General features: G+C 39.8%; 1 protein-coding gene and 1 long non-coding RNA gene across 2 annotated transcripts in view; one reads left to right on the top strand and one right to left on the bottom strand.

Moving 5' to 3' along the window:
• CALCRL (calcitonin receptor like receptor) overlaps positions 1-12769 on the top strand; it is a 63207-nt gene that overhangs the window by 40160 nt on the left and 10278 nt on the right. Inside the window, exons 7-11 of the mRNA XM_005430001.3 lie at positions 3872-3998; positions 5374-5527; positions 6733-6793; positions 6905-6996; positions 12194-12205. Coding sequence (XP_005430058.1) covers positions 3872-3998; positions 5374-5527; positions 6733-6793; positions 6905-6996; positions 12194-12205 — 446 coding nt within the window. The remainder of the gene's footprint in view (positions 1-3871; positions 3999-5373; positions 5528-6732; positions 6794-6904; positions 6997-12193; positions 12206-12769) is intronic.
• Positions 3048-12769, bottom strand: part of LOC115948881 — a 26946-nt gene continuing 17224 nt past the window's right edge. Inside the window, exons 4-7 of the long non-coding RNA XR_004082650.1 lie at positions 12052-12112; positions 6409-6571; positions 5820-5954; positions 3048-3184 (exon numbers count right to left, since the gene is read on the bottom strand). This is a non-coding gene — a long non-coding RNA (uncharacterized LOC115948881). The remainder of the gene's footprint in view (positions 3185-5819; positions 5955-6408; positions 6572-12051; positions 12113-12769) is intronic.

Genomic DNA, 12769 nt, shown 5'->3' with positions numbered 1-12769 from the left:
TGCAAATCAGCCACAAACAGGAGGGTTTTAACTTTGTAGCCTTTCCTTTGAAAATCCAGTATTCAAGATGGCATTTCAGGTTTTTCTGATCTTGTTTCATGAGGAAAACACATTTAATTGGTTTTCAATCAATTTCTTTTGTATGATTTATAAAAACAACACTTCTTTCTAAATTCACTTTCCTTCCACAAATTCAATATGTGAAATGGCTCTTGAGTCATCATAAGAACTTTGATTTTGCATAAAAATGGACAGTACTGTTGCAATAAATGTCACAAAGTTTAGCAGACTAAATATCTAATGTGACAGGAAAAATGCTTTAACACATGGGAAAAGAAAAGGATTTGGAGTAGGAGATGATTTTGTAAGTTCACAGAGAGTCAAGCATGATTTTTCTATACCATAATATGAAAACCAAAGTGATTTCGTCTTTGCTTGTGGCACTTACAGCAAAAGCAGGTGATCTGCTGTGCTGCCATCCTGTGTCATGTTTGTCTCACCATCCAGGGATTTTCTTCCCTGGGAGCAGGATCATCCTTCCTCAGAGACCACATGGAATGAATCCAGACCCACAAACCACATTTTCTAGACTGTGGTTATGTTAGGATATAAAAGGAAATTACAAAATTCAAAGGAAGCTAAAGAAAGTTCTCTGCAAGCTGTTCTCTTGGGATGTACAGTTCCTCTAAAGTATTTTTAGTAGCAGAAGGGTATTTAAGGACCTAGATTAATACCAGGATGTATTATGTATCAGCTAAGGCTTGGATAATTATTCATAGCTTTAACAGGTGGACTTTTTTTTTCCTATTGTGGGGGGTGTCTTTGAATTTGTCATTTCTAAAACATTTAATCTGTAAGTCAACTGACAGTTTCCAGACAACATTTTCTGGATTTCTGATCATTAGGATATCTTTAGATCTGACTAGGAATTTGGAACTTTTCCTCAAAGGAAATATCAACTGTTTGGGATTTGAATTATTTTTCAGGACTAAAATTTTTCTGCATTTTAAGTTTTGTTTTTTTCTTCATAAAATTTCCTCCTTGGAAATACTTGTCCAGCTTGTGACTTGTATTCCCCAATTGCATTTGAGTTCTTGGTTTAACAGAATGGAATGGGTTATAAGCTTGGAACTCTGAACATCTCTGAAAACTCATCTATGAGACATAAAAGTAACTTCTTGCAGTGTCTCTGCTTTGTCATTCTGTAACATACTCGAGATCATGCACGTGATGCAAATGTTAAAATAATTGCATGGTTGCCATAAAGAATGAAAAATGAGGCAAGAGAATACTTTAAAAAGCAGTGATTTAGGATAAAGGGGAGCTGCAGTTTCAAAGGTGCTCCCACCTAAAAATCAAAGCAGACAAAAAGAAACCCTAACAAACAAACCCACCTGAAACAAAGGAGTTTTTGATCAAGTGTCACATCAAATCCCATGACAGCATTCACACAGGAGAGCAGCAGTGTGTTAAAGAGAGTGGGCAAAGCACTGATTATTGGATTGTTAATGGAGACAGAGCTACCTAAATCACTCTGAACAGATCATTCCCCTAGGTGCTTACTGGTTGAGTTTTGCAATATTGAAGTACCTTAAAAACTTAGATCTCAAACCCACTTAGGGGCTTTTGAAAATGTCACCCTTTTTTCTTTTGGAGAAATTAATTGTTCCCTGATTCCCAAGATATACAGGAGTCAAAAAAAAAAAAAAAAAAAAGAAGGGAAATAAATAATATAGTAGGAAGTCTCTTTTTATTTGAGGTTTAATTGAGGGGTTGGTCATTCAAATGTACTTAGATCATAAACATGAGAATTAAGTGATTAAAGGATGTTATGTCATTAAGATAAACAGTGAGAATAAAGGACTATAGGAAGGATAACAGAAGAGAGAGGGTGGGGAAGCTTAGGAAAAATCTTTTTATTACCAAAAACAGTCTTAGTTTTTAAATGTCATCAGTCTTGCTTTCTGTTTCTTGTCCGGTGATCCTCTCAGCCCTTTCATGCATGGGTGGAGGTGGGTGTGGATGGGTGTGTTTGAATATTCAACAGGAACAGCTGCGGGATGACCCGGAGCGATGGCCCCATTAGCTGTACGTGCTCTTCCTCGCCTGAGCCTTGAGTCTTAACAATAAGCAGACAGAATTCCAGAGCTGTTCAGGACTTGTTTACACAAAGCCCTTCGCTGGAATCTAGCATTGTCTCTTTTTTCATATATAAAACATACAGGGAAAAAAACCATAGAAAAATACATTTGCAAAGAATGTGAGACCCTGCATGTTATAATAATTAAATTTTATCCTTTTGGGGCATTAAAACAAGACTCAAATAAAATCTTAAACAGCCTAATGGAATATACTTTTTCCTCAAACTCATATGCAACCCCATTTTCCACATTTTGAAACTTTTTCTTTTGTGTTTTCTTCAGCCAAATGACACGTGGCAACCAAAGTTTCCTGTAGGTCCCTGTTAAATGGCAGCACTGGTTTCTAGAGGGGCTTCCTTCTCCTTCCCCTGTTTTTAGTGCCATGGGCTTGGACTGTCTGTCTCAGGGCTTGCATAGTGAGAACTGTGAGCTCAGTGCAGCCATCTCTGGGTGCATTGTACCCTGCTCTTGTGAGAGCTGCAAAGGATGCAGATCAGATCTGCCCTATGGCCAGGCCTGTGGGGCTGTCTTTTTTCTTCCTTTGGGTCACCTTGATTATTTTTTCATCTGTCAGCAGTTTTCAATATACTCCCCCAGCCTTTGTGAAGATTCCATATCTGTATTTCTCTGAAAAATGTAAAGGTCTCCCTTCTATCCTCTCAAATTAAAAACAAATCACTGATGTCCCTCCTTTATCTTTTCTTCCAGGCAAGCTATTTGAAGAGGCCAGAAAACTCAATTTTCTTTTTTTTCCCTTTGGGTGACAGTTTAGACATGTCCCCTGCTGCCCTTTTGAATGTGTTTCTGATTTCTCTCAGTGGCACGTGTGTAAGTGGTAGATTTTCTCTCCCAGTTGGTCATTCCCAAGGGCCAATCAGCTGCACTCCATCTCTCTGGCCATTACCTGGGGACAGGCAGGTGTGGGGACTCTGCAGCAGAGGCTTCACTCCATGCTGCCTCTGAAGCAACACAGGACTTCACTGAAAAACTTGAATGAGAAGCAGTCCCTCCTCCTTGATTACACTGATTTATTCTTGCTTCCTCTAGAATGGCAGAAAAACAGAAAGTGGCTGCACCTAAGTTCAACATTCTTTGATATAGTTAATTTCTGTTGGTTTTTTTGTTTGTTTTATCTTCCAAAGATATTCTCTCTTTGATTTTATTGCAAGATTAAAAGCAAACATTAGAAATTAACACAATTAAATGCAGCTCTCTAGGTATTTTTTAATTATGTCCTTAAATTGTTTATAACTGAGTCAAACACAAAAGTCAGGGGGAGATTTGTATTACTTTGCTTATTTAGATCTTTCTCTAAATTTGGGCTGAAGAAAAGAAAATGACAAGGATATGAGGAACAGGAATTACCCTCAAAAGATCTGAACAGATTTGGGTAAATGGAAACAGGGTAAGACAGCTTCATCAAGCACAGGTGGGATAGGTAATTAGGAAATTCTTCAGATGCTAACCAAAAAAAAGTAAATCTTCTGAAAATTATTATCAGCATTTAAATAATTTTCAGCTGGCCACTATAAGCATAACTATAAACATATTGCATCTAAATGTACTTTCTTCCTTTTGCATAATTAAATTTGCTCTGGACCTGAAGAAAGGGTTGATGTAGGACTTGTTAGTAAAATCAAGAGCTCTAGCATTTTCAAATGTCAGAGTTGTCCCCAAGTACACATAGTTGTCCTCCCATGTACTCATTTGTTCTTGTTTCTCTTTTCCAGGAGCTTGAGCTGCCAAAGGATTACCCTGCATAAAAATCTGTTTTTCTCTTTTGTTTGCAACTCTGTTGTAACAATAATTTCATTGACGGCCGTTGCCAACAACCAGGAATTAGTTGCAACCAACCCAGTAAGTGAAAGTGTGTTTGGCAGAGTCTGTTTGTTTGTAGGTGAGTGGCTCAGAGTGCTGCAGCAGAGGTGGGAGTGCACAGCTGATGGAATGCTCTGTGCAGATGTCTCACAGTGCCTGGCACGCTGCACTTTCCAGGCTGTGAAATAGGAAAAGTGGGACTGAGCTCACTGAATGCCTCTTCCCAGCTCCACAGAATGAGTTTTGCCCTGAAACAACTGCAGGAAAGCCTATTCTAGATGGATGTGCTTTATTGTGAGAGTATAAGGTTCAGGGAGGCTGACAGCTGAATTCACCAAGGAAGGGCAGGAAAAAAGGTTTTGCAAGGTGTTTTGGATCTGTCTTCTAATTTCTTATGGCTTTAACTTGGCCATCTTCATTTAAAATAAAAACAATTTATTTTTGCAGCTAAATACTCTAAAGATGAAGTACAGAAACAAATCCCTAGCCCTGGCTTTATTGTTATTTAGACATGGGAGATAAATCTTAATTCTGTGGAAGTTCGCTTAAAAACTCCAGAAGCTGAATTGAGTAAAAAGATGATTTCCTTTTCTACTGTAGAAGCAGTCATCAATGTGCTGGAAAACATACCTGAGATAGCTGCTAATTATCATCATCAAGTGAGTTAGGTAGCAGAAAATGGTAAAACAATATCGGGTTTTGGTTTGTTTTAAGCCAAGGGGCAGAAATAGAACAATCAAACAGGCAGCAATATTGGAAGGAGGGGAAAAAAGGGATTTAATGTGACCAAATCTACAAGTTAGCTGTTGCTCCTTGTTCACAACCTCATATACTTCCCACTAAATTATTTTATAGCATTTGAACTGTAGAATGTATTTTGAATGAAGCTAAATACAAATAAATGCCAGGCTCCTCCAGAAACTACTGTGACCTCTCAGTCCCTAGGTGCAGTTATGAGTAGGTTAAAACTGGAAGTACTGTAAGCATTTCAAAACCATGAATTCTTCTCTGGGGTAGTTATATGTTGTGATGGGTAAAACTGAGAGGGGATTACCCACATCAAAGTACATTTCTTGTGAGGTTACTATCAGATAATTTAAGGATTTGGAATGGTTAAGTGTGGTAAGGTTTGCAATAAGGCAAAATATCATAACAGCATTCTGTCACACTGGAGGATTTCAGGGTCCTCGTGTTTGAAGAATAAAAATCCAGACTCAGTTATTAGTTTTATGTCACCACAAAGTAGGGGATTATAATGTGATGAAAATTCTATTTTAAAAAGTAAATAAATATGTAATTGTATTGAAAAGCAGAATAAACATAATTTCCAGTGGTATTTTTTTCCACTTTGCAAATAAAGCTCTGAGATTTCTGCAAATTAAAATTTTTTTAAATTAATTTTTTTTTCCTGCAGGTTAGTTGCAAAGTGTCACAGTTCATCTACCTGTACCTGATGGGTTGCAACTACTTTTGGATGCTGTGTGAAGGCATTTACTTGCACACACTGATCGTGGTGGCTGTTTTTGCTGAGAAGCAGCACTTGATGTGGTATTACCTTCTTGGCTGGGGTATGTGCTTTCACCTTGTGCATTTTCAGGTCCATGCAGCCTCTTCCTCCTTCAAACACCCCTACCTTTGCCTCTCTGAGCTGCTGCTTTGAGTGACCATGGCACACCCGGATTCTTTGTCTGGAGTGTTTTAACAAGCTTAGAAATATTAATGTAGGAAGTTGTGTGTACCTCTGCTGAGAGAGAGAGATTATGCATTTCTGGAGTCAGGAAGTGACTCCTCCTTTGTATAGAGAAAATAGTCGCCCATTATAAGACAGACCTTAAGAAGTAATTATTCATTGTTCCTCACCTCAAAGATGTTTATTCAGGAGTGAATGTTTGTTTTCAGAGAAGTCTCGCCGTGCTGAGGGTGGAGGATCAGAACTGAGTTGAAGATGGCTGAGGATTTATTTTTCCAGCACTTCCATTTGACCTGTATTGTTCCCTAAGCAAACACAGAATAGCAGTAACTGAGCATCTCGAGTAGTATCAGTATCAAAACCAACAAGCCAAGCCCACTCACCTCAGATAATGCACAAGGGCTTGTTCACAATGTGAAAGTGAGGGCTCTGGCAGCCTCCCTGCACTGGCACACCCAGCTCCAGAGTGATGGGTACTTGGGTCACTGTCCCACTGCAGTCACAGCTGGAAGCTCACAGGTGCTCAGCAGCTCCTGAAGATCATGCACCACCAGAGTGTCAAGGGCCCCAGATGACTAATTTGCTTATTCTTTTAATTTTTTTTTTCCATTTGGTTTAATTTCCTGAGTCTAATTTCCAGGGTTTTTTAAAAATACATCAAGGTGTTGATACTTTGTCTTCATACCAGTGAGAACATGCTCTCCACTGGCCACACTATTAAAGCTGTGCTCATGCATGCAATCACCATTTTAATATTACCTTCCTATTTGCTGTAACTGCAGACTGCAGCCTGCAGAAAAGCATCTCTTAATGAAGATCACTTGTTATGTTGTAAAAAGTTGATTTGCCTTTCCTTTATGTTGCTGTGGATTTCTTGGCAAGTCAGTGGGAATAAGGTTTCACACAGCCCTCAGAAAGAAATCTGAAAAAAAGAAAGTTTAAGTTGGTCCATGTTAGTTTATTTTCTCTGCAGGTATATAGTTTGGGTGAGGTGAAAATACAGAAGATTCCTACAAAATATGCAAGTTTGCTTAGTTATTAACCAGGTTTTACTGATGAAGAAAATGGCTTTTTTCTCCACAGGTTTTCCACTGATCCCTGCCTGCATACATGCTGTGGCAAGAAGCTTATATTATAATGACAAGTAAGTAGCTTCAGCTTGCTTTGCAAAACTTTTATATTTTCTTTAAGGTAGAAAAAACCAACAAAGCCAATAAATACCTTTTTTTTTTCTTTTCCTGTTTGTTTTCTGTAGTTGTTGGATCAGCTCTGACACTCATCTGCTTTACATCATCCATGGCCCTATTTGTGCTGCTCTCTTGGTAAGCATTTTTCAAATAATATTTTGTTTTCTTGGGGTTTTTTTCTGGCTGCTCTTGTTGAGCTTACAAAGGTAAGAGCCTTAAGCTAACATTTAGAGGTCACTGTCACTTGTGAGTTTGCTGCTTGACCCAGCAGGTGCCTCAGACACACAAGATAGAAGAAGTCTTGGCCTTATTTAAGGATCTGTGCCTCTGGTCCTTGGAGAAACTCAGGGTTTGCAATGTTGATTATTATTCCACTTAAATGCTTAGAGACTAAGAACGACTAAACCTTACTTGGAGTACTGGAGGGGAATTTAAAATCCTTCCTTTAGCTGAGAATGCCTCTCATGGCCAGACTAATTGCCAGGTGGTCCGTGCTAGGAGCCTCACTGTGTCACCACTGAGCTGTGGCCAAGCAGCCACCAGACTGTCTGAGGTTCAGGGACAGGGGCTCTGGGTGCCAGGACTGACTGTGGGTGGGAATATGGGATGGAGAGAAATCACAGCAGGCACTTTGTGAGAGAACCAGTGCAAATGGTTCTGCCAATACCTGTGACTGGCCCTGTTCTGATACTAATTTAGCACTAGCTGCTTTGGCCACTGGGGTATTGCAGCTCCTCTGTTTCTGGAGTGCTCAGGAAACCTTAGAGCACCGTGTTCTGTCTGACGCTCCAAGTCAGGCCAGCTCTATTCAGTGTTCACTGCTAAATGAAATTCTGGGTGAGTAACTGAGGACATTACTGGCATAAAAATCAATCTTGTAGGTCAGTTGCACTAGGACTGGATTTACCCTATGGAATTCAGGCAGTAGATTGTTGCTAAATAGAAATGGGTGTGCACTTAAACAACTATCATAATTAACATAATTAGCATAGAAGCATTCCATATGTCATTAGCCCCTGACTGTGTATGACATTGTTTTATTTGTTTTGTTGTAGCAGAAACCTCAGGCTGATCTGGCCAAACTGCTGGGTCCATGGCTGCTGACTTTTCTCCCCACGTTTCAGTTCGCAAAAGGAGGTTGATTAGCAATAAAAATCTTTATGGAAATTCCTTCCTAACTTTATGGAAATAATTCCAGTTTCTGATTTACACTTTGCCCTTCTGTTAACTTGTTAATGAATACCTATGGAGGGCATTCAGTGCATAGAGAATTCTCTCAGAAGACTATTTCATAAACCCTGGGATTCTTGTGACTCCCTTTTCCATTCACAGTGAAATTAACTAGTGAACTTAAATTTTGAAGACTGTGAAGATACCATGACACACCTGAGCCCCTGTGTGTGGGTAGCCAGAGCAGTGCCCATGAAGTTATGGAGAGCTGTGACCCTTGGGGTGTGAATTATTGCTGGTAATCTCTTGTCCTGTCAGACTGGTCTGCTCTATCTGTTCATGTAAGGGTCTGCTATGTCTAATCTGTAAACTTAAACCCAGTTCTAAATCCTTTCAGTTTTTATTCTCTCTGCTTTACACAGGAGATGAAACCCTGTTTTCACAGCAAAGTATAGGGGTTTTTTTTGGTGGGTTGTTACTTCCATTGTTCTGGTGTCTCTTTGCAGATCTATCACTTAAGTAAAACTCTTTCAAAGACAATTTGTATTAGAATTTGCTTTAAATAGCAATGTAAAAATTTGTGTAAAAGCTGTAAGACTGTACTATCTTCCGTGAAGTGACCTCATTTTAGGATGTAAGGTCATTTTCTCAGCCTTCTAAGCAGTGGCCTCCACAAAATCACACTGCAAGTGGCCAGACTCCTGTGGGATTCAAATGCTCTGGATCTGTCCCAAATGACCAAGTCTTGTTTCTATTCAAGGCCACATTCAGAATGTTCTTTGATTTTACTGGAGGCATAATAATCATCTCTGTGGGGTTGGTCTGGGCAGAGTCTTTGTCCATCCTCTTTGCAATTTACAACTTTGTTCACCTGATATTCCTATGTTTTTCATGACTGAACTAAAAGTGTTTCTCTTGTATTTTTCTTGCCTCAGTACAATAAGTAAATTTATTTGAATATCATCTAGGAATAACAGATTAAATTGTACATCTTGCCTGTAATGTGAAAGTACTTTAAAGGAGTTGCTTTCCTTTCTGGAAGAAAAAAAAAGATTTTTTTTTGTTTCAATTCAGAAAAGACAAGGCAGGGCTAAAGATGTTAGATTAAATGCATGTGTTTAGGCTTTGTGAACAGAACCCTCATTTGCTTAAGCAGCTTGCTTGCCAGATACAATTTCCACACTTTACTAAGCATGACCTGCTTTAGTAGACATTTAAGCAACAACATTAAACTGCAAATTAGATAACGAGGGGGAAGACACTGTTTCTATTTGCAGGAGCAGATCTCAAAGAACGTGAAGGGGACTGTCAAGTGGGTGCCAGGGAGAATTGGCAGAAACCAATGGGAATTTAACTCTTGTACACCACTGAAAATCCTACAATTACATAAAGTTAAAAACAACGCTGCTTTTATGGTCCCTGTTGTTACGTAACTGTGGTCAGTTCTTCTGCCAAAGAAACAGGAGCAGACATAGGTTGCACTTTGATTGGAATTGTCTTCAACTGACCATTAAATTACAACTGTCTGCCTAAGCACTCACAATTAAAGAAAGAGTGGGAATGAGACAGCAGAGGGTGATGTTAGTTTGCATGCTAGACAAATATTGATCAAATTTGAGGGGGGAGGGAAAAGGAATTGGTTTGCACTTCAGTGAAAGCAGTAGTGATTTCCATGTAGAGTGCCAGTGCGCTTGTGGTTTTCTTTGTTGGGTGCCACTGGATTATTTAGCTATGCCATTTTTTATATAAATATTGTCACAGGGATGTTCCTTTCTCCCTGCGATAACAATATTTATTGGTGTTGCAGTCTGACAGACCACTACAGATGCAAATTCTGAGTGAAGGTGTGTTAGAATGAAGCTCAGGTGCTCCCTGCTTTGTCTTTCATGTCCTTGTGTTTAATGACTTTAAGCTCAACTTGGTGCCAGGCGTAGGAGTTTAGAAGTTGAATGCTCAGTTGTGTCCAAGCAGGCAAGGATATGGAGCTGAACAACTGTACTAAAAGCCAGGCAGTGGCTACCAACTCATATCTAAAAACATCTGAGTGCCTTGAGTGAGAATGGTCTGTTTATATCATCCTAAGGAAGAATTGAAACAGAATTTAAACTAAAAGGATTACTATACTACTTAGTGCAAACTCAGCATGGAGAAAAGTAGAAATATCAGGGACATGAGGAGAGTTTAATTCAAAAACTGCTGCCCCTATTGACTTAGGAAATCAGCTCCAGTTCACTGCCACTCTTAAGCCAGACTCTAAATGCTCCTGAGTTTCCAGTATAGGCACCAACACATTTTTTTGTGTCTAGGATTGCCTTCTCTGCCTTTGTTTCTATTTTTGCTTAGTTGCCTTGTTCAATTTTCAGGTCACTGTGGGGCTGTTGCTATTTCACTCTGTGTTCATTGTGCAGATAGCACAACAGAGCTCCTTTGGGCTTTTCCAAACCATCACAGTCAATTTGATGATAATGTGCATGCAAGGAGTTCCACTGCCCTACTTTTGCTTAAATGTAAAAATCTACTCAGCACCTTACTTAAAACCAGGACCTGCTTTCATCACTTTAATTAAAAATTCAGTTCATCCCAATCTCTCTGTTACTTTCTGACAGAAGAGATATTCATCAAAAATTGGTCCTACATGCTTGTACTGACACTCATCCTGTTCTGCTCAGCTCTGCCCTCTGCTTTGCCTCCTCCCTTTTTGCTGTTTGCAAACTCTTTGCATGCCTAATTTTGTGCATTTTAGTTTTGGTGGGTGAAACAAATAGAAAAAATCTGTGCATATTGTAAATGAAACAGCTCATTGGGTGCTGCTATTTATGCCTGGCTGCTGCAACTTTCATCTTCAGCTAGCACTTAAGGACAATGTTATAGGAATTGGCCACGCTACCAAAACATGAGAGGACAGAAAACTCAGTGTTTGAGACGTGTTAATGTTGAACAAGTAGATTTGAGAAGGATTAAATTTAGAAATGGAGGAAGGACTCATTGTCTGCACGTACTATAGGAAGTTGGATAGGGATCGTGGGCTACATAAAGTCTAAATAAATCCCTCAAGAAAGAATCAGAAGACCTTGGCTGTTTAAACAAAGCTTAAAGGTAGCTGGAGGCTTCCAGGAGAACTTCATGCAGTAGTTTCCTATGTAAAACAGCTTCCTGTTAGAGTTATTTAAATAGCATGTAAGTAGAATATAAATAACGTCCCATATCTGTAAAGGACCATGTTGCTATAATAGCACACAGCTATTTATTCTGAAAGCCTGAACTGACAGAAAGAATTCTGCCAGGGCTGTGGAGCGTGACAGCCACGGTCTGAAATGCCTTCCCTGCTTGCACTTGTGCTACAGCAAGACAGAGAATTCCTCCTAGACCAGGAATTCTGATGTGTTTTAGAAGGGATTTGCCTGTCTGTCTGCCAGCTTCATCCCCTACTCCCCTTTTGTCTCTAGCTGTTGGCAAGGGCAGACAATCCTATGGAGGCAGAGATAGGAGCAGAGACAGAGCCTCTGTCCCTTCCACAGAGATTCCCCAGAGCACCTCTGTCTTGTCTGTGCCTGGGATAAGGGCAGGGACTGGCTGAGCTCCCGGGCTCTCATCTGCCTGCAGCTCCCACCAGGGGCTGCACGGGAGGTGAGGGTGGGCTGGGATCATCCCCAGGGCTGCTGTGGCTCTGGTTCCTCATCTCTACGGTGTTGTGTGTGTATCCATACACCTCTGTGTGTGTGTATCCATACACATACCTATGTGTGTATCCATACACATACCTATGTGTGTATCCATACACATACCTGTGTGTGTGTATCCATACACATACCTGTGTGTGTGTATCCATACACATACCTGTGTGTGTGTATCCATACACATACCTGTGTGTGTGTATCCATACACATACCTGTGTGTGTGTATCCATACACATACCTGTGTGTGTGTATCCATACACATACCTGTGTGTGTGTATCCATACACATACCTGTGTGTGTGTATCCATACACATACCTGTGTGTGTGTATCCATACACATACCTGTGTGTGTGTATCCATACACATACCTGTGTATCAGTTTTGTGCTTGCTCATAATGACAGTTTGGGATTCTTTTTCCTGGTCACACCTGAAAAAAAAAAAAAAAAACAGAGACAGACCATTTCTAACAAAAGAAAGCCTTACTAACTATGGAAATAAGCAAGTTCAGTGGTGCAAGTGAATGACATAAAGCATCATCTCAGTGCTTGCCCCATTGGCAGCTCTGCTGAAAGAATAAAAGATCTCACCATTGGCTACTGTAAGAATGCCAAAACCACTGTTTGGATAGAGGAATATACAGCTCCTTGTAGCAGCATTTTGGTGATTGATTTATTATTATTTTGATTTTATCTTCTCTATAAATTTACCGAATTCATGTTTGGAAAATAAAAAGTAGCTTTTTGAAGAACCATATTTAAATGCAAGGAGGGAAAAGCCTCTTCCTCTCTCTTGACCAACTTGAAAAGAATCAGTCCTTCACCTATGCACTGTTACTGGCAGCAGAGAGAAAGGTGTGTGGGTTGTTACCACTGGCAGGCACTTTGCTTAGAGAGTTTGAGGAATGGGTGTGGATAGTGGAAGTTATGAGCCACATCTCAGTTACTTTAAGGTGTTTTCAAAGATGTTTATCTGATATCTCTTGTATAATCCCAGGGTGATTATACAAGCAGTGTGAGTTTGTGTTGTCTGGTTTCCAGTCTCACAAGTCAGTGTGTGGGATTATTTTCCAGACCTCTTTCTCAGT

The sequence above is a fragment of the Geospiza fortis genome, unplaced genomic scaffold (genome assembly GCF_000277835.1).
Source record: "Geospiza fortis unplaced genomic scaffold, GeoFor_1.0 scaffold155, whole genome shotgun sequence".
In the NCBI taxonomy this organism is placed as follows: domain Eukaryota; kingdom Metazoa; phylum Chordata; class Aves; order Passeriformes; family Thraupidae; genus Geospiza; species Geospiza fortis.
The sequence above is the reverse complement of the archived record's forward strand: the minus strand, read 5'-3'. Positions and strand labels throughout refer to the sequence as shown.